The sequence below is a fragment of the Filicampus tigris genome, chromosome 1 (assembly GCF_054856515.1).
Source record: "Filicampus tigris isolate MCC_2025a chromosome 1, RoL_Ftig_1.0, whole genome shotgun sequence".
Lineage (NCBI taxonomy): Eukaryota > Metazoa > Chordata > Actinopteri > Syngnathiformes > Syngnathidae > Filicampus > Filicampus tigris.
This window is the reverse complement of record NC_141217.1, coordinates 2250243-2271376: the sequence shown is the minus strand read 5'-3', so window position 1 is coordinate 2271376 and position 21134 is coordinate 2250243. Positions and strand designations below refer to the sequence as shown.

At 42.8% G+C, this 21134-nt stretch overlaps 2 protein-coding genes across 14 annotated transcripts in view; both read right to left on the bottom strand.

Annotated features, from left to right (window-relative positions):
• Positions 1 to 3994, bottom strand: part of LOC147152465 (uncharacterized) — a 28240-nt gene extending 24246 nt beyond the window's left edge. Inside the window, exons 1-2 of the mRNA XM_086051308.1 lie at positions 3959 to 3994; positions 2900 to 3367 (exon numbers count right to left, since the gene is read on the bottom strand). Coding sequence (XP_085907434.1) covers positions 2900 to 3364 — 465 coding nt within the window. The 5' untranslated portion in view covers positions 3365 to 3367; positions 3959 to 3994. The remainder of the gene's footprint in view (positions 1 to 2899; positions 3368 to 3958) is intronic.
• Positions 3995 to 11118: 7124 nt separating this feature from the next.
• edem2 (ER degradation enhancer, mannosidase alpha-like 2) overlaps positions 11119 to 21134 on the bottom strand; it is a 10284-nt gene continuing 268 nt past the window's right edge. The window contains exons 1-13 of one of the 13 annotated variants that reach the window (XM_086046643.1): positions 20902 to 20920; positions 20722 to 20814; positions 20056 to 20607; positions 16755 to 16865; positions 16639 to 16678; positions 16440 to 16545; positions 14661 to 14786; positions 14351 to 14562; positions 12765 to 12906; positions 12566 to 12690; positions 12349 to 12493; positions 11712 to 11833; positions 11119 to 11644 (exon numbers count right to left, since the gene is read on the bottom strand). In XM_086046643.1, the coding sequence (XP_085902769.1) occupies positions 11192 to 11644; positions 11712 to 11833; positions 12349 to 12493; positions 12566 to 12690; positions 12765 to 12906; positions 14351 to 14562; positions 14661 to 14786; positions 16440 to 16545; positions 16639 to 16678; positions 16755 to 16865; positions 20056 to 20192 (1719 nt within the window). In that variant the 5' untranslated portion in view covers positions 20193 to 20607; positions 20722 to 20814; positions 20902 to 20920 and the 3' untranslated portion in view covers positions 11119 to 11191. Of the gene's footprint in view, positions 11645 to 11711; positions 11834 to 12348; positions 12494 to 12565; positions 12691 to 12764; positions 12907 to 14350; positions 14563 to 14660; positions 14787 to 16439; positions 16546 to 16638; positions 16679 to 16754; positions 20936 to 21134 lie in introns of those variants that run through there. The other 12 variants (XM_086046652.1, XM_086046678.1, XM_086046659.1 and 9 more) reach the window with 12 other exon arrangements.

The following is a 21134-nucleotide window of genomic DNA, read 5'->3' as shown; positions in this document are numbered from 1 at the left end:
GTCCGTCAGTACATGACCCGGTTAGGGACGGATGAAACCCTACTTCCGTCCTTGCTTACTCTGTCCTTTTTAAAAGAAACTTCTCATCCTCTCTCCTCTGTACCTGTGTGTATATGTGTATGTGTATATATATACCTTATCCCTTTGCATGCAAAGTATGTCCTTGTCTGGGACATCTCTAGAGCGTGAAAATCTCTCCAAACCGTCATTCATGCTCATGTCAGTCCTGTCGTATACTTATAGCTATAACCCGGAAATGGAAGGCTTTCGTTCTCCTCCTAAAATAACATTTAGTTATTTTGCATTAATTATTTTTATTGCAAAATATTGCAATAAAAACTGAAAATCTGGGCGGCACGGTGGTCGACTGGTTAGCACGTCCGCCTCACAGTTCAGAGGTCGTGGGTTTGATCCCGGCTTCGGCCACCCTGTGTGGAGTTTGGATGTTCTCCCCGTGCCTGCGTGGGTTTCCTCCGGGTACTCCGGTTTCCTCCCACATTCCAAAAACATGCATGGTAAGTTGATTGGACACTCTAAATTGCCCCTAGGTGTGATTGTGAGTGCGGATGTTTGTCTCTGTGTGCCCTGCGATTGGCTGGCAACCAATTCAGGGTGTCCCCCGCCTACTGCCCAAAGACAGCTGGGATAGGCTCCAGCGCGCCCGCGACCCTTGTGAGGATAAGCGGTATGGATAATGAATGAATGAATGAAACTGAAAATCTCATTATAACGCAATACTATTGTGAAATTTTGCAATTATAGTTGCATTATATTGCAAAGTATTGTGTTATAGCCCAATCTTGATGTTGTGATGTCCCCTGGTAGGCTCCATAGTGGAGTACTTGCCCTCCATCTTAAAAAGTTGACGCATCGCCAATCAGCCTGACAGTGGTTAGACCAATCACAGCTCACTTGTTTTCTGAAGATGAGCCATGATTGGTCGTTACCTGAGCCCTGACCAACTGTGATGTCATTTTCAGTCGATGTAAGTGACAAAATGGTCACCCCCTGAGAAAAAAAACGGATGATTTTGCTGCTTAACTCATGTTCCACAAACGCAATATTAATCAGAATGCCTTTTTTCAACTATGATCAAAGCGAAACAGAACAAGCTAGTTATCTTTTTATACAATAACTTCTCTTATTATCAGACTAAAGTGGTTCTTTTTGTGCATTAAAATATCAATGTGAACAAATCCTTTTGATAAAGTGCTTTATATATCGGAACAATATTCAACTTTCTCTTTTGGTGGAACAAAAATATATACACAAGTATTAAACTTGCATATTTTCACATTAAATTACCCTGCTGCTGCGATTGTTCTGTTCAAAGAACAATTTTATGTAACAGTAAATATTGTCATTCTCATTTTGCCAATGCCTTGCATATTCTTTTTCAAAAATATCCGCTGGTCTACGGGGTCTGGTAGCAAGACAGTTCGATCTCCTTTCTAACAAAATCCAAAGTGTTTCTACAGAAATGAAAGACTTGCTTCGTCTTAAAAAACTCCTTCCTCGACATCATGATCTATATTGACTATATTGGGGTGTCACGGTCTACGTGGGTGTATTAATACATTTCGGTAATGCATGTTAGGTTCGGTCCACTTGCGTACCGTTTCCGATCAGTTTTTTATCTTTAGCGCGGGCTTACGTGCGAGTAGGCGAGTTTTCACACGGATGCTATGAGTGTTTCACGCGTAGGAGAGTGGGGGCACAGAAGAGGAGCCAGAAGCCGTGATGAACTATAAATGCATAGATAAATGGCATTATTATGGCATACGCAAACAAGCCATAGCTCAAAGGTCCCCCCGTGCACTGCGGTCTCCTGTTTGGGAACATTTTGGCTTTCCTGTTAAAATCGCCGATGGGAAAAGGTACGCGAATAAGTCCCAAAGTTGTGTGTCGACATTGCTACATGGAGATCGGCGTCTATGTGCAGGTAGCACGTCTAACATAATAACGCACTGAAAACGGCATCATCCAATTGTGAATGTTTCTTCCACAAGGAAGAAAGCAGTCCTTTTAGCCAAAAACCCAAATAGCGAGATTCATCATATGCTGTTGAACATTCAAAGATTTCAATGCCTAAAAAGTGTATATAATTTCATAAAACTTTTTAAAGTTACTGTATTTGTTTTTCATTTCAAAAGAGTTTTAATATAGTTAGCAGTAATTGTAACTGTTATGTATTTTCTTCACCACAAAAAGTGTGTACATGTACTGTAATGACAACTTGTCTTTAACTCGAATACTTAGATGTGTCATAAGATGTTGCGGCTGAGTGTTCAAAGATTTCAGTGTCTTAATAGTTTACAAAATTAAGAGATCTTTATTGTTAGTGTATTTTTTAGTCTGGTGTAATATAACCCGAATGGTTCACTTTTATTTATTTTTTCTAAAAAATGTACTGTTTACGTGTCATCTTTTCAAAATAACCTTTTTTTTTTAATTCAGTTTTTTGTACCTAAAATATACCGAACCGAAGTTTCAAGAAACCAAACTGAACCGTGATTTTAGCGTCTGGCGCCAACTGGCGATAGTCTGCACGAGCAAAAAACGAATGCTACTTTATTAAAAATAACATTCAATAACAACAAACGGCAGCCAATCATCGGGCACATATAGGCACTCACACTGACATTCAAAACTAAGGACAGATTTAGAGTATTCAATTAACCTATGAAGCCATTTTTTGGGATGTGGGCGGAAGCTGGACTTCCTGGAGAAAACCCACCCAAGTACGGGGCGGACATGCAAACTCTACATCGGAAGGCCAGAGCTCAGATTCAAATCCCAACCTTATCATTGTGAGGCAGCCTTCCTTCATGAGAGTAATTATTAGATATTCAGTAGTTGCCTTGGTGTGTATGAATGTGTGCATTTTCCTTCTGCTTACCAGTGGCAGCATGGCAGAGGCACTCGGGGACACCTGTCCTCTGTAGTAGTTGTGGAGCTCCACCAGCAGTTCTTCCTCCTCGTCACTGAGGAGGCTCCAGGCTCCGGGAGCCAGCAGCGTGCCCAGCAGCAGCCAAGCCAACAGAGGAGTACCTGAGGCGGTGGAGAAATTGGACAAGCGCCCCCTCCTCGCTGGCACCTTCCTGACCTTCTGCCGCTCTAACGTGCCCTGCACTTGCATGTTGGGAAACAGAGTCCTGGGAGTGTTGGAGGAGGGTCCGTCCAGAGGTGTCTTTGTGTGTGCGTTGTGTGTGTGTGTGCTGTGCCGTCGTCTCCAAGGTGCAGATGTGTGACTTGATCTCCCCCACAGCTGCTTTAAGCGCGCAAGAGTCCTCCCCACACGCGCACACACACACATATTGCATCCTCCTCTTCCTCCTCCATCATCCCTCCCTCCTCCTCCCATCAACTGTACATCAGAGCCACAAAATATCCAACATTTAGCCACCTTTCGCACAAACCCAAGTTTTGTAATAGTTGTTTGTATAGTTTCAAACGATCTCAACATGCCTTGCTGTTGTGTGTCAGGGTGTACGAATCGATTAAAGTTGTTCTCAATTCCAGGAGGAAACAGGCTATTTCAAAAACACTGGAGGCGCCCGTGGCTGCAAGCTATTAAATGCACAAACTGGATCGAGTATATAATCAGGAGTGCCCGCCTTTGCAGTGCTCATTGGTTTAACTTTGGTTAAGTTTTGGTTTAAGTTATCCTCTATGTCTTGAAATGTTGAGTAAGTAGTCAGGAATTGTGGAATAATGGCAAGTGCGAGCTAGAAACTGGTAGCTGAGCTTCGGTGCACACTAGCTCCATGTAACTTGAGCTCTGAATTCATTAGCATTATTGTTTGTGACATTTACCTTAGCCGTTTTCCCCTGGGCATCTGAGAACACCTCATAAACTTAAAAGTATCATAAACTTAAAAGTATCCATATCGTTCCCTTTTATATAATACAATAAGCAAGAAATCAAACTGACAGACTAGCTGGCGATATTACTCACCCTGCCATTCAAGTAGAGTTTGCTGTGAGGATGTAGTTCACCAGCAGGGCTCACAGTTGTCTCTCTAGTGTAAACAGGTGTATCCACTCAATACAAATTGATGTCTGTCCATTGGACATCGGCCAATTTGTAACATCTCCCGCCCACTCTAATCCCATAAGGAACAGAAGGTTGCTTTCCCTCTGGTAACGCTATTTCTTTTAGCGTCATTTTTGCAATCCTTAACAGGTTGTCGGCTTGTGTACATAACAAACTGCACCATTGTTTCTGCGCCAACTGTGCGTGCATCCTAATTATGTCATCTTTCTTGTCACACTGGAAATGGGTCCATAGATTTATTATGAGGCTACGTTCAGTCATTCTGTTTTGGATTTTAATTTGGTTTGTGATTTAGTCCTTGGTTTTGGACTTGGTTCTTGTCTTGTTTCTTGACTTGGTTAATTTTTTTCTGCCTTGTAACTTAGGCTATGTTCACACTTCAGGTCAATTCCAATTTGTGCTTTGTGCGCATGCATATCACATCACGAACACGGTCCGTTCACATTAGAAGTCACATTGGTTTTTCCAAAGTGAACAAGTACATTAGAAAAAAATCTGAATCTGGCAATATGCCCTGCAGTATAAATGTAGCGTTTCTTTATGTGAGTAATCAACAGAGCTGGGCACTTTTTTTTGCCCGTCTACCCGCGACCCTCCACCCTTGACTTGGGTACCCTTCATGGCCCAATCCATGATTGACGTCGCCGCGGGAGAAATGCGGCAGAGACTTTTTAAAGATCATTAGCTGGCTAATTTACAATTTGAACCCGCTGTGGACACGCTTCAAATGCGCCAGTAGCCAACTCCGTGTGCTTACTTGCATTGCTCGCCCCGGGTTGGATTTGTCGTATTGTATAATTATTTAGGTCCAACAGACAGCGAGAAGTCGCAGTCAAGGTACTTATTTATTTTCCACACTTCCCCTCCTTCCCGGCCTTCAAAATAAAAACATACCAGCAAACCACTACACACAGCTGGTTTGCTATGGCATATTTCCGGAAATAGGAAAAACGCCAGAGAAGTGCATGAACTCCACCTTGATGTAGCTGCGTCATCCTTGAGTCAGTGCTGCGCGCAGCTTAAATATACTCCCAAAAAAAAATAAAAAATAAACAAAACAAAACAAAAAATAATAATTATAATATATATACTCGTGGACACAAGTTGTTTTGAAACAAGTCAGGGGGCGTCGCTTCAAAAAGACAGCCATAAAGGGACCGAGATGACTAGACGATGCATTTAATTTTATTGCGAAAACGATGTGGAAGGTGGCGGATAAAGGGGAACGTGGGTGAGTAAATTATTTCCACACACAACGCTGCTAAACTAGTTGCTTTGCAGCAGCAACAAGCTGCGTGGGGCATCCTCTACGTGTGGGAAACAGTATGTCATCACAAAATGTGATGTGATAATGCACCGATCACAGCAGCAACAAATCCTGATGTGTGCGTGGCATTTGTTGCAGACCTGTCACCAACAACACAATGCGTCAGTCATGTGAATCAATGTGGCAGTTGTTTGTGTAAGAAGAGATGTGAGACAGCAACGTGCTTAGTCCAGCCATTTTTTAAAAATTTGTCAGCCGCCCCCCGCCCCAAAAATGGGCATCCGGCCCAGGGACGGACTTCCCAGCTCTGGTAATCAATATGATTAAAGTTCAAGGAATCAAGTCAACAAAGAAGAGAAATCACACACACAAATACGCACGCGGATGTGTGAGTGTTAACGTGATGAAGTAAAAAAGCGAAGAAGAACCACAACAAGATGTTATTGAATCACATCCTGAAAGTTCTAAATGTTCCTAAGCCTGTAGGGTGGAGTTACCAACATAAACACACATGTGCAGTGATTTATTCTATTCACACGTTGCTACATCGCATTGTGTGTGAAAGTGCGAGTGCGTGTCCATGTATGTGTGTTGAGCAGCAAGCATGCTAACCTTGGATGGAATTCCCCTTTAGTCACAATGTGAGAATGCTGAAAACACACACGGACGCATGCATACACACAAAACACACGCACGCACACACATCATGAGAAGACTATGCAGTGATGTGTGAGCCTCGCCCTTGTGATCTTGTTGTCATTGACTAGTTGCTAATGGCTAACAGATGATTATGTGTATGTGTGTGTGTGTTAATGGCTTCCAATGCTTGGGTCCTTGCTACAGGACAATTCGTTCTCACATGCTTTGACATGCTGTGCGTGTGTGTGCGTGTGTGCATGTGTGTGACTGTATACGGAGGTGTGGTGTGTTGTGTTTAGGGGTCTGCAGCCATAGAAGATACACATCACAACGTTAACAGCAGACACACGTGAAATGTTCAAATAAAAAAATGAATGTTTGCGTCACTTTTCCTTGATGCCTCCTCTGTTGAGAACTATTCTCTATTCTAAAGTGTCAAACTAGGCGTTCACATCAAGTGCTCATGTGAGCCTGATGAAGATGATGATGTCATGGCTGTGGAAGCTGACGCCTCCTTAGAGACCACGTCAAACATTTCAGCAAACATCTGGACCAGTGGACCCCAACCCAGGAACTGCTTTCACTGGAGACTTGCTCTGCCCACATATCCAAGAAACAAAACAACAAAGCATGTCGTGGTTCTTTACCTTTACATGCCTATGCTGGTTGTAAGAAGCTAGTCTGCTTCTTGACAACTGTTGAGCTGCCCTTGAGAATGGTATCAACGCCCCCCAACGCAAACCTAGCTTTAGAGGTGCAGCCCTGTTTTGTGTTCCGCTTTACTCTGACATCTCTCCTTGAATGCCTGTATGTGTGATTTAGGGCCAGATTATTTCAATTATCGATTAATCTGTTGATTATTTTGAGAATAAAGTGATGAATCGTTCAATGAATAGTTCAAATCGTAAGAAATTAATTATCGTTTAGTTTGGTTTGGTCCGTCACATGTCAGAAAATCAGCACAAATGTTGATAATTGTTTACCAATGTACAAAGTAAAAGCAGATTTTTGCAAATGTTTTATGTTGATTCAACCACGAAGATATCAGTCTGCTTTCATGGAAGATGAGAGAAATCTGACAATTTTTACTGTTGAGGGGACGAAATTCCGGGTGCTGCCAATCTTTGCGCCATTCCTCATTTGCATTAAAATCCTAATCATTGCGGAAGCAGAAATAAACTCGCTGGTCCGTGCATGACATTGGCTTGGGTATTTATACAGGTAAACTGCACGATCTCCCCTTGCGGATGATGTATAGTGTGCAATTGTGACGTGGGCAATTGGAGACTGTCTTGCACCCACGACTGTATGTGCATATGTGAACACCCCCCATCTCCCTCGCCCCCAATAGTAACGGGGGTGCTATTAATTTTTTTTTAAGATGCTAATGATTATAGACATTTTGGGCCACATTTTGTTTTAAAATTGACTAGGTCATTTGTAGATGAGGTAAAATCAAATCAAATTAAAATATATATAGTATGCAAAATAGTTTATTGATCAAATAGTGAGTTATTCTTGTTTTAAATTGTATTAAAGAAACCCCAGAAACTATCACAAAAAGACGGACAGAAGAGTAAATGAGATTGAACAGGCTCAAGATGAACTGTTCATTGGAGCAATAAAGTTAAGACATGACCGGCGGCAGTCAAACAAAGATGACAAAAATTGAAAAGTGCTGAAAATGAATGGCTTGTCTTCTGGCTTGATACTGGTGCTGATTACAACATGTTACCAAAATCAGCTTTCAATCAAGTGTCCATAATTATGCCAATTGGGTGGTGGCGTTATTTAGTAACTTGTAGTGATTTTTACGGCAGCCAATAGCTCCTTTCCTTACTGAGCTGGGCAGCGACCCTCCGTCCCCGGTTTCCATCCTGCATATTCAATCGACCCACGTTGACCCGGCCCATCCTTCACCAGTGACTGCCAATGGGCGTCGATTACATAATCTTTACGTCACACGTAAGTGCCGCACGAGCACACACGCCGCCAAACAAAGAAAAAATATCAAACAAAAACGACTGACACAAACACACAGTGCGCGTTGTCATCGGTGAAATAAAAAGACTATTTGACACACGTCATTGCATCTGTGGGTCCAAGGTACACCACACCCTTTTATTTTTTATTGTTTCCTTACCCGACCGCGTCAGGAGTGCGGCACCTGCATGTGACGCGGTATCGGTAAAGTCCGTTCTCGACGCCGGTTGGCTGACTCCGACCGACAGGGTCCACGTGGGTCGATTGAATATGTAGGATGGAAACCGGGGATGGAGGGTTGCCCAGCTTTGCTGGCTAAGAAGCAGCAATATATGCCCGAGCAAGAATCCAAGTACAGTAAATGAGACTGACCTGCCAATTACCCATCTGTGTCTGTCCTTATTGACAATCGAAAGCCGTCCTGATCTTATATGGCACCCCCGACTACGATGTGAAGCGAAGTTGCACTTCCAAATAGCTCCTATGCACCTCAAACATAGACGCCAACTGTTGAATGCAAAAGAAGTAAAGTGGCAAGTTGCTAACTGTCGGTTGTGGAGAGAAAACACTCTCATTATTTGAATTTGGGTTGAAACAGTGGCTTGTGAAATGATGGCAGGTGTGTGCTGACTCCCATTTAGCATGAGTTTAATTGTAAATACAGTACAGCCACCTCCCTACTTGTGAGAGGGAATGCACACTTGTGCAACCACTAGGGGTGGGTGATACTGGGAATTTTGGTATCGACCCGATACCAAGTAAATGCAGGGTAGTATCGATACCGATGGGTAGTATGATCCCCCTTGAGTTTGTAAATTAGTTATTTTTTAATATATACATATATATAATACTATTTTTTTCTATTAAATAACTACAATGCAAACTTTAACAGTATAAAAAAATAAAATACTTCTATAGAATACAAGGACTGTTTCAGAACAAAAGTCAAGAGTCGAACCAAAAAAAGCATCAATGTAACGAAAAGTGTAAACAATACAATGTAAAAACCTTTAAAAGTAGAAAAAAATACTTCTACTACAACTGTCTCAGAACAAATGTCAAGAGTGTGTGTATTTAAAATAACAAAAATATATACATAACAATGTCAAGTTGACATGTATAATACCTTCCATTGTACAATATTTTGAAATTCAAGTCAGAAAGTGCAAATACAGTAAACAATACAATGTAAAAATCTTTAACACTATAAAAAATAAAATACTTCCATGAAAACAACTACTGTTGATTTTTTTGACTGAAAAGCCTCTGCCAGAGTACGTTGTCTCTGTGTCCGCGAGGGTGTTCTGGCTTGGGGATCTCCCTCCTCGTCCCCCTCCCTCAACTTCGCTTGCAGCTCGTTGCTCTCTGTAGGGTGAGCTTTTTTCATATGTTTGTGTAAATTCGTGGTGTTATCACAGTAGCGGAGCACTTTATTACACAAATCACACTTGGCACTGTCCTTTTCTGTTGTTGTAACTCTCCGACTCAGAGAGTTTTGAGGAAATTGGTGGAGGAGAGAAGTATCGATCAGGACAATAGTATCGATCCGATCCAAGTACTTGCTTAGTATTGATAATATTGGTATTTGGATCGATCCGCCAACCCCTGTAACCACATTATTCAGTTGTTAACTTTTACTTTCCTTCTCAAAAAGGTTCCAATTTGTTTTCCAATTGAGTTGTATCAGTAATAGGTCACATTCATGGTGGGGAAAAAACTTTAAATGTCATAGTTTGGTTAGAAACAAAGTGGAATTAAATTGAACTTTTCAAAAACAATTCAGTGCAATAAATTCAACCGTAATCTCAGTTGTTGTTTATTACCTTTGAGGTGTAAATATACTAGTTAGCGTTATGATTAGTTTTTTTTTTTTTTTTAAGTTTCACTCCAATATTTGTTGTTACTGAGCAAGATTGTATGAATTGACTTGCGACAGCTTGCTTGAACCAAGTAATGACTTGACTTGACTTGCTTGAAATTTGGTGCTGACTCGACGTGCTTATTTTTTTGCGGTAACTTGGGACTTGCTAGAGACCTGAAGGCTACGGCTTGTGACTTGCGCATAAGTGACTTATATACTCCCATCTCTGAAGTATTTACTAACAAGTTGCGAGCGTAGGGCTAGCATGCTAGCTCTTAGCGCTCCTCCATGATAAGTAGTCTGGATGATTTCGACAGTTCACATTTCTTTGTAAATGTTATTTAAGATGAAGAAAACCCGCAGTCAATATGATCTAAAACAGTCACCATCGATTCTGTTCGAGTCACTTTTGAAACTGACAGCGCTGACACCAACACGTATCCAGCCAGAGCTCACCTGTTTCAGTCATTAAATTTTGGGCCAACAAAAAGACTACCGTACTGCCCTAAACTAAACTAAATTAATCAACGAAACGAAACGAAACTTGCCAGCATGGCGGTTGACTGGTTAGCACATCCGCCTCACAGTGCAGAGGTTGTGGGTTCGAATCCGGCCCGGTTTGCATGTTCTCCCCATGCCTGCGTGGGTTTCCTCCCATATCCCAAAAAGTGGATTGGACACTCTAAAATTGCCCCTGGGTGTGGCTGTGAGTGCGGATGTTTGTTTGCCTCTGTGTGCCCTGCGATTGGCTGGCAACCAATTCGGGGTGTACCCCTCCGACTGCCCAAAACCAGCTGGGATAGGCTCCAGCACTCCCCGTGACCCTTGTGAGGATAAGCGGTGTAGATAATGGATGGATAAACTAAACTAAGCTACACACCAGGGCAGATAATACTGCTGAGTGGATCATTTTCTTGAAAAGAAATGGGAGGGTATAATATTCATATAAATACATTCATGATGCAGGCTGGGAAAAAAATTAAGCTTCCCCTCTTGCAGCTGCCACCCGCCACTGGTTCAGTTGTTGAACTGTATGCTAACAGTCAAATGAGTAATTATTTAAGATAACATAAAAGCATAAGAGGAGGACATGAGATAAGGATACAGGTCAGGAGGACACAAGACACATATGTAAACACATGAGGTGGTAACAAAGGATGAAAAGACATGGGAAGCAGAGGAAAATGAGAAAACGAGAGTAGAGAGCATGTCTCATTTGACGTCAGAATGCTTCTAGTCAGCCCCCGTTTTCCTGTTGAGTGCTGCCCTCTCATGGTGATGTTAAGTAAACAAAGATGATGTCACACAAGGTTATAAATAAAAATGTATTATAGTCTTATTTATTAAACACAGACACAGCGATTAAGTCACATGACACGCAAGGTCAGGTGTTATCGGTGAAAACTTGTCCCAGCACGGCGAGTCGAGTGCTGAAAGGCTGAACAGGACAGGACAGGGGGGGAGTCTTCCGCTTGCCCGCTTTTAGAGCGATGCTCTCTGATTGGCCGTGTGAAGGAATCTCTTCCGAGTCGCCACCGTCTTCTTTCGCGGGCTGTGATAGGCCGAGGAGGATGTCGCGGAGCTCCTGTTGTTCGCGGGCGTGATTGCTGCAACAGTAGAGTGCCGCCGGGTCCAGCGGATGGGCCTCTGTGTTGAAGATGTAGCCCCCTGAGCCCAGGATGCACTGGCCATCCTCTCCGCCCTCAACCCATGACTCCGTCCCGCTACTGTGCAGGAAGTGGGTGGGATCAAACAGTAAGTAGAGGTACTTGATTGTCTCAGCCAGGAAGAAGGATTCCATTCTGTTGTCCAGCTGGTGGTCTCGCAGGTCTTTCACCTGAAAGCACAAAAGCCGTCAGCTTGGACCGAAGCCCTCATGCCACCTCTGCCAAAGAGGCACTCACGCTGGCATAGCCGCATGGCGTCTTGGCGATCCGTTCAAAAGATTCGACAGCGTCCAGGCCGAGCTGCAGGTATGTGTGATCGCCCGTTGCCTTGAACAGGTACATGGCGCTCTCCACCAACTCTGCATTGCACAAAACAAGGAAACCAAAGATGAGGACTTCAGAGATAAGGATACATGAGATGAGAAGACATTTGATGGGTGATTCTCAACCAGTGTCTTGCCCAAGGACACAACAGCACATGATTTAGACAGAGCGAGATTCGAACAGCTGACCCTCCGGTGACTGAACGACCCGCTCTACCTCCTGAGCCATGGCCGCTCCATTAATGAACATATAAAACCAAGTTATGTCCCATTTTGAGACGTCGAGTTAACGCCATCGGTTGAATTGAGCCGAAATGACCCCCCATTACAATTTAAGTAACCCCAGAGGGAATATATCAAACTCCGCTGTTGCACATAAAAACTGTTCCGGTGTTTACAGATCATCCATTCTGCATGACTGAGGAGCCGGACAACACAAAGAAACAGGAAGCACTTGACTTGCAATCTCAGTACAGATAAGAAAAACTGGTGATGAGGACAGGGAAACCACAAATGACAACACAATAAATGAGAATGTTTAAATAACAGACCGGGTCTGAGTGGGTATCCCTCCCTCTTGTCCACAGTGTAGGCCTGAGAGATGCTATAGAACTCAGGCAGACCTCCAAACTGTCTCCACACCGAGTAATAGTTCTGGAAGGTTCTGACGGCACCGTCCAGGTTGCCTAGCAGAGACTGAAATAAAGACAAACACTTTAAGGCACTGCTCGCTCCATACCAAGTGGTGGCATGTGGGGGCATGGCTACCTGCAGACCAGGCCAGAATGCTTCCAGGGACTGGAACACGGGCATGGACACAGTACCTTTGTGCATCTGCACCCACAAGTACCAGTCATCAAAGCGTGTGTAGTTTTTAAGGGCCCGGTCGTAGGCTGTTGTACCACAGTGACACCTCATCACACATCGGTCGTATCTCTGCAGGTGATGGGTGGATCACCTAACTCACCGTTAAACATGTGCAGGAGCTCCTCATCCTGCAGCAAGATGGCGCCCTTCACCAGATACTCAAAATAAGAGTCCACTCCCGCTCCAATGCCAGCCTCCTGAGCCACCCACTTTTTGGAGACCACATCGATGTGGTTGCCCACCTAAAAGCGCACAATGACAATCATTCTTATATATACATATACACATTTGCATACATACACAGACACACACATCATTTTACATGTCAAAAAGTGTTTGCGGCTCGCAGTGTTTTTCCATGGAAACCGGGTCAAAATGGCTCTTTGAGGTTGCCGACCCCTGAACTAGAGGGCAGACAATGCCTGTGAGTACAATGTTACTGCAGGGAACACACATGAAAAAGAAAAAAAAAAAAACTCTCCAGTGTTGTGCAGGCAGTTAATAAAGGCGGCTCTGTGGTATCGCAGGATAAAACGGTGGTCTTTCTTTTTAAAAGAATCCTACACAGCCCAGAAGCAGAGCAGAGACTCGCTGTTCACCCCACCCCAACAGATCATGGGGCCCCGCTTCAGATGCCACCGAGTGAGGATGACGAACCTGGACAGGCATTCCAAATGAACGAGAATGAGCTCTCTATTTGGAATGAATGAGCGCTGGCAGCCAGCTCTGCATGCTGCTCGCGAAACCACTATTGCACCATTTCATCCACGATCGTACGTATGAAATTGTAAACATGGTTTTGTAAGACAAAATTTGTGTGCTGTACACACTGCATTTTCTTGGCGGCAGGTGGCTGTGAAATCGAATTTTCGCAGAACTGGGCACTTGACCCTTTTTTGCAGGTCTGTCCTCCATCCGCGACCTTATCCCTCCATCCTTATTCTTAAAAATTATTGGTCCCAACCCTGTCTGTCCTCGGCCTTTGTAATCAGTTCCGTCCTTACATTAGATTGAGTTGATGTTGCTTGGGGATTGAGGAACGGGCGAAAGGAAGTGACATTTTGCCTATTGACGAGACTGGAGCAACGTACCGTATTGTATTGTATTATTTCAATAAAAGTTAAGTAAGCAAGTTAATGCTTTAATCGCCCACTTTGTGTGGTCAGTTGCAACGGAACAGAGTTAAACAAATATGATGATGGAGATGACGCGAACTGGAGCTAGCCATGGGTCAACACAAGAATATTTAAGATTGCGTAATAATATTATTGGGTTTTGTTTGTTTCACAATAAAAACAATTATGGCAAACTAAGGCAATGTTATTTTAGGAGGAGAATGAACGTCTTCCCCTCCCGGTCATAGTTTTCAGTGTTTTTTCCCCCCCTTGTCAGTGAAATGGACGTCCACTAGAGGGCAGACTATGTTAGAACAATACTGCACATGAAAAAGGGCACTCCAGTGTTGTGCAGGCTTAGCAAGGCACTCTTTGAACCCAACACAACACGTCAGCTGGGACCTTTGGCGGTTAGAGGGACAAACGAAAATCTATCTCCGTCCTTGCGTAGTGCGTCCTTTTTAAAAGATTTCTCATCCTCCGTCAGACCATCCACAAAACGTCCCGGACAGACGGACGGTTCCGTCCATGGGACGGAACGCCCAGCTCTGCCTACACGCTTCACATTTACCAGTCCGATGTCCGACCTGGTCTTCCACAGAGCCCTCAGTGCACGGAGCGCAGTGTCCTCATATGTGGTGTTGCCCGTAAGTCGGCTCAGTGTGGCGAATTCCAGGATGAAGGTTCCCACGCCAGCGGTGCAGGTGACGGACGTTTCGGTGGGACTGACGCCCCGCAGCAGGTTAACCGTGCCATAGGGCATTCCAGTGGGAGTCTCGAACGCTGGAATACAATGGGGACAATGATCTTTGAGCTTCCAAATGTTCTGTTGTTCTACTAAAACCAGCCTTGAAAAATCACCGTGTGTGCATGTTTAGTACCAGGTAGCAGTTTTCTGGCAGCATCCTCGGCCATCCTCAAGAGTGGTCCGGAACACGGCCAGCCAGGCTCCAGCTGCACTCCTGCCCGGCCTGAGAGCAGGTGGGCGGACAGCAAACCCCCCACCACTAAAGAGCGCACAATGCATAACTCAATAAATGGGAAAAAAAGTGTGTACCACACCCCTATAATCGATGAAAGTGAAAATAGAAAAGGAGACATGATCATACATCATACTTGAGATTAAAACGTTGCATGAGCCCATAGACCCCCTTCAACATGGCCAATCCTCCAAAAGATCATCAACCTTTGACTCCAAGTTCTGCCCACATTCGAAGCCGTAGCAAGAAAGCTTGACTATTTAGTATACATTGTTGTGCAAAAGTAATAGCTCCCTTGAACTTTCAGACCTTCTGCTGCATATGAGGCTTCAAACAATGATATAAAATACACCAACACCAAATGGGACACAGTTGTGAAGTGGAACTAAATTTAGACGATATACAGTGGGTACGGAAAGTATTCAGACCCCTTGAAATTTGTCCATTTCTGTGTCATTGCAGCCATTTTCCAAAATCAAAACATTTCATTTTATTTCTCATTAATGTACACTCAGCATCCAATCTTGACAGAAAAAACTGAAATGTTTGCATATTTATTTAAAAAAGAAAAACTAAAATATCATATGGTCACAAGTAGGGTTGTGACAATTTTATATTACTGTATTGTCTTTTAGAAAAAAATCTGTCTAGTCGAAATCTACTCACCAGTTGCTGGGTATGCCAAAAAGACACTTTCAACCCCTGAACATGTCCATGGTTAATAAATACATCAAATATATTTTAAGAAAATGTAATTACATTCTTTAAATATTGAATAACCAATTAAGGCATAAACATTGTATAAATGAAATATTATACTGAAACATGTTTTTGTAAAACACTTTATTAGCCCACAATATCTAATCCTATCCTAGATGATATAATGAGCCTCAATTTATTTTTCTAGTTATGTCCGTTCAATGTTTCATGTATAGTTTCAAAACACAAACCTGTTGAATAATAAGAACAAGTACAATAAAGCAATGATATTCAAATTAAAATGGTCATGTTAATTAAAATACCTTCTCCCTCCACCAACAACAGAAGTCTAGTGCTACTGGCTAAGAAAGTGTGACACCACCCACCCAGAAGCAGCCTACTCAAGATGTCTTTCAACATTATATAAAGTACCCAAAGGACAGGGCAGGTGCAGAGTTTATCTGTATGGATCAAGTTCCATTATATTCAGCAGAGAAGTTATTAAAGGCATTGCATGAGTATGAGTTCTCTTGGCAATGATGCAACAAGTTTTTCACACCTGGATTTGGGGATTTCAGGGGTTTTGCTGCATTTTAAGGGCACGTCCTCTTCGTCTTTCATTTTTGTAACTATTAGTTGAGTGTTTTTAGGTAATACTAACTTTAATATAAGGTAATTTTCATTCTCTTCTGCTGCTTTGTGAATGGCTGTCACCTCATGTCTTTTTAATTTAATGTTTTAGAGGAGATCCAGAAGACGAATAAAAAATAATGTTTCAATCACGTACACGTTGGCTTTGCATTGTTACCCTCCAAGTTGGAAACGGATTGAAGTACCCTCGCCTCATCCCGTCCTGCATTCTCAACTCAACTTAAATGCATTTATAAAGCTCTTTAAGAATGGCTACATAAAAAGATCGGCTTTGACAAAAGTCTAAAATGGGCATGACGCCCTGCAGTATGAACGTAGCCTTGTACAAACCTCTGATGTTGGTCTCAAAGACGGAGGCATTGATGTCGATGTCGAAGTCAACTGTGTCTTGGAGAAGTGACGCCACGCGCTGAAATTCAGTTTGGTTTCCCAGCACCTGGACACACACAGGCACACACATGCCTATATCAGGTGTCAAAGAATAAAGGTAAAGGATTCAACAAAACAGGAAAGCCATTTCCAATCTCACCAGCAAGGTATCAAGTGCATCGATAAGCGTCAGTGAGAAACTGAAGAAAAAAAGAAGAGGAGATGATGATGGTGATTTCAAATAACTGCCAATTGGAAGGAAGCCTTTGACCTCACCTGCCCCAAGTGTCCTGACCATCACAGGTGAGGGGGCGAAGCTCATCATAGGGGAAGGCGTTGTCCAGGTAACTGTTGTAGGCGTGGTAGAACATATCTTTGATTCGTCGTCTGAAAGGGAATCAAGTGCATATGAACATGATAGTTACTGTCCTTGACACCTCTAATGTAGCATATTTACATTATACTGAATTTAATGTACTACAGCACACTCCTCTAATACAGCATGCAATGGATGGATGCAATGTTCAAATGTGACCAAATTGGATCATTTCAAAACTTTCTCCACCATTAATGTGATCTATAACCTACGGAAATGCGGAACTGCCAATGTGGAATAAACGGAGCTAAGTAGTTTCAATGTACAGTAATCCCTCGCTACTTCGCGCTTGGTGCATTGCAGGTTTTCAAAAAGTACTCATGAAAAAATAAAGATGAAAAATTACAGCCATATCGCAGAAAGACGTGTTGTCTCTAAGAGAGAGTTGACTCTGAGGCTTTGTACATACCCACGGGCAGTACAAGGCGCAAGCGAGATCTAAGAGCTCGGGTGGATTTATCCTGTGAGCTGGTTGGCTGCCCATTATCGTAGCCTCACCCGGGACTTCCCTTGTTGTGTCTCGCCGTTCTTTGATTCGATTCCGGTTCTTCACGATTCCGAAACAAAAAAACGGAGTTATTTTTAGACAAATCACACGAACTTCTCTGTTCTTCAATTTCAAGAACTTTTTACTATTTGTGAACTTAACCATGGATTACTCAAAGGGCTGTTTTCAACCAGTATATTTATTTTAATAAATTTTTTGCATTACCATTTAGTATTATTTTTCACAAGATGAGAAGTTCAAGACAACGCAATAATGCAGCTGTTACTGAAAGCATGCTACTGAACACCAATTGATAAATCTGAACGGTTCAGAGAACCGGAATGATGGACCCGGTTCCACTCGATTCAGAGTTCTCTGTGCCCAACCCTAGTAGGTGTGGAACGCTCCGCGAGAGTGACGAATTGGCCAACTCGTCACATTTTTGCTACGCGCCGCAGAGGTATAAACCAGGCTTGAGTGACGGCGAATTAACGTTACATGCAGTATCTACAGTCGCGACCGTTTTTTTTAAATATACATTTTAAATTCTCTTGAAAACATCTTGGGCGGCCGTCTGTTTGCTTGGGCGGCCCGCCCAAATATTAACATGGTGTGGGAAACACTGCCAATCTGTACGTGATAGAAACATGCGCACGCATTGAGTGAAGGCGGCGCGACGTAACTCAAGTTGTATTATTCGGTTTTCAGCGCATTATTCGATATAATTTAACACGCAGTTTGTATTGATTCTGCCTAAATAGGTGGAAAGATCTGCGCCTTCGCATTCATTATACCAACAAAGGTTTGCAATCAAATCGTTTTTAATGACCACAGTGAATTTCAGTAATTGAACACGATTTAAAACGGAGAGGATAAGAGTAATGGGCTCTGATGTTTCCAGCACCATCAAATTTAAGTGGCAATGTGCAAATGGGTGGTCTCCTGTTAGAGAACACGTACTTGTATTGCAACTGACTGGTTGATTTCTATTTGTTATTTTTGCAAAGATGATCGTGTCGAGAGAAGCAAAAGTTAAACAAACTATAGTCACTTGCATTCTGCATTAGACTCGAGGTGCGTTTAATGACCACTGACACAATCGGACATCTCAAAATGTTATGGACTCATTCAATGCATCAGACAGTTATAAACTACACCTCGAAACAATGAGTGCTTTCTAACACGGTGCCCCATTAACAATAGTGACTATGGCCGTTTCATTCAAAGTATACGCACCTGTGTGTTTGATTTGCTTTTTTTTATAAACAAGGTTTTGCAAAAAAATAAGTAAAAGTCAGTTTTGAATCATAACCTTGTCTCGGGGTTATAGGTGTGGGTCCAGACTTCTTTTGGGTCTGGATCCGGACCACGATCCAGCAGTTAATGAACTCTAACTTACTCTAACTCTAAATTGATTTGGTCGCCCATGCAAACGAATGGGCGCCGTGGTTGGCAAATTACAAATTGAAAATAAAGTTGAGCTTAGTTTTCAGAACAACAACATTGAAAGGCTCTTTTGCGTTAACTGCGGTGCCAAGCCATGTTGTTTGTTAACGTTCAACATGAATTTTGGATTTTGGACATCTGGCAATGGATATATCAAATTTCCCAAAGTTCGGTGCACGTTTGTGTTTACCTGATATCATGCATCTCTTCCTCGGTAAATTGATGAGTCGCCGCCGTGGTGATGCACACACAAATGAAGAATACGCGCATGGGAGCGCGCATGGTGGCCGACGAACAAATATTCCAAAAAGAAGCCGGCAACGCCACTATATAACCTCTTCTACTATGCTACGCGAAGAAATACAACCCACCACAGACATCAAAGACTGTTAACATGTACAAGTACAGCTCATTTCTTCGAACTGAAACGTTACTAGCTCCGCGATGCCTGTAAACCGACCCGGAAGTTCTTCTTACGCCGCCATATTAAGGAAAGTTTCAATCATAGACAAGTACAGATAGTTGTGCCCTTGTCCGCGGTCTGCCAACGGATTTATAGGCCAATCCCAATACCCACATTTGCACCCTACGGTCTTCACTGAAGTGCACCTAGTGTTCGAGGACGTAGGTTACAAGTGTACAAAAATGACAGAATTGGGACAGTGCGTGTGACGTCAACAACGTATGCCCCTGTGTCAGCGAGCATTGCTACACGGGTTATTTTGAAAATTTTGCTAAAAGTGTGTTTTTTAACATTAAAACTTCAGTGCAGCAGTAGTAAAGTAAAACTCGCGTTCGATCTTCCAGTCGATGGGAGCTATTTCTTCATCATCTGTACTACGTATCGACTCCTGCCACCTGCGCGATTTGCAGCGCATGCGCACAAGGCTAAGTACGGCACCTCCACTAGGACAAAATACGTAGGTAAACGGTGATGTTAAACCATTACCCATATACAATTGATAACCTTTTTAATAATTCAATACATTTACTCTTGAAGAGACATGTAATCGGCGCATATGCTGGGATTCCACCTTATGTCGTCATATACCCACAATTTTGGTCAAATCCGCAATGCATTATTGGCAGAGGTGGGTAGTAACGAGTTACATTTGCTCCGTTACTTTTACTTGAGTAAGTTTTGGGAAATTTTGTACTTCAAGTAGTTTTGAATTCACTATATTTTGAACTTTTACTTGAGTAGATTTGTGAAGAAGAAACTGTACTCGTACTCAGCTACATTAGGCTACATTGAACCCGTTGGTTACCTACGTCCGCGTAGGTTTGCTGTTTCTACCAACAAACTAGTGGATCTTGAGTGCATCCAATGTTCCCCTCTGCCAGTTAAATCCCCTCCGCGTAGATTTGCTGGTTCTTCCAATAAACTAGTGGATCTTGAGTGCATCCAATGTTCCCCACTGCCAAGTATCTTTGGACTTCTGAAATAGAATCTGCAGTTGCACTTCTTTCACATCTCCTGACTTCATCGTCCAAATGCTGCCACAGGTTATCTCAAAAAAATAAATAAATGAAAAATTGACATTTTAGTACAATTTCCAACAACAAATAATAATGATGAATAACATGCCAGATGTGGTTGCAGAGGGCTGTGATGATGGTCCAGGATGGGCCTCGTTTGTGTGCCCGATGACACACACAATTTCAGACCGCAGTCTGGTTATGGCTTCTGTGCACCTCGAGGAACTGCGGAAGCCAAGTGAATCAGTTCCTGAACCCTTCACTCTCCACAATACTGAGGGGCTGGAATTCCTTGACAATGAAGTTCAGCAGTGCCTCATCAAGCAACTGCTTCCTGGAAGCTTAAATGTTAAACATGAACTGGAGAATAAATCAGTAATAATTACTGATTGACAATTAATTATCAACAAAACAACTTTGAGGAAGGAAGAGAATGGCTGTATAGCTGAGCTTACCCTGGGTGTATCGGGAACTTCATTCTCATGCTTGGCCCGATAGTGCCTCTGTCACGTGAGGATCGGAATTTGGACCCATACGCAGACATGACACTGAAGTTGAAGAGGAAAAAAAATCTTTATCAACAAAATACAAAGTAACAACAGAGCTCGGGACTGGAAGAGAGTTTGCATTCTCACTCTAAAAAGGTTTGACGTACAGACGTGTCACTGAGTAACTCAAACTTTTAAACTGTAAGACTATCAGGCTTATATGACATCATAAAGAACAAAGCGTAAAGGCCCATAGCAACTGCATAGCAACTGTACCTCACGTAACAGCCTGTCATTAACAGCCTTAGCATCCATTGAGGAGGTGCTTTTTGTTGTGTCAGGCAGCTCTGGGTGACAAATGCGACATTTCACTTGCAAAA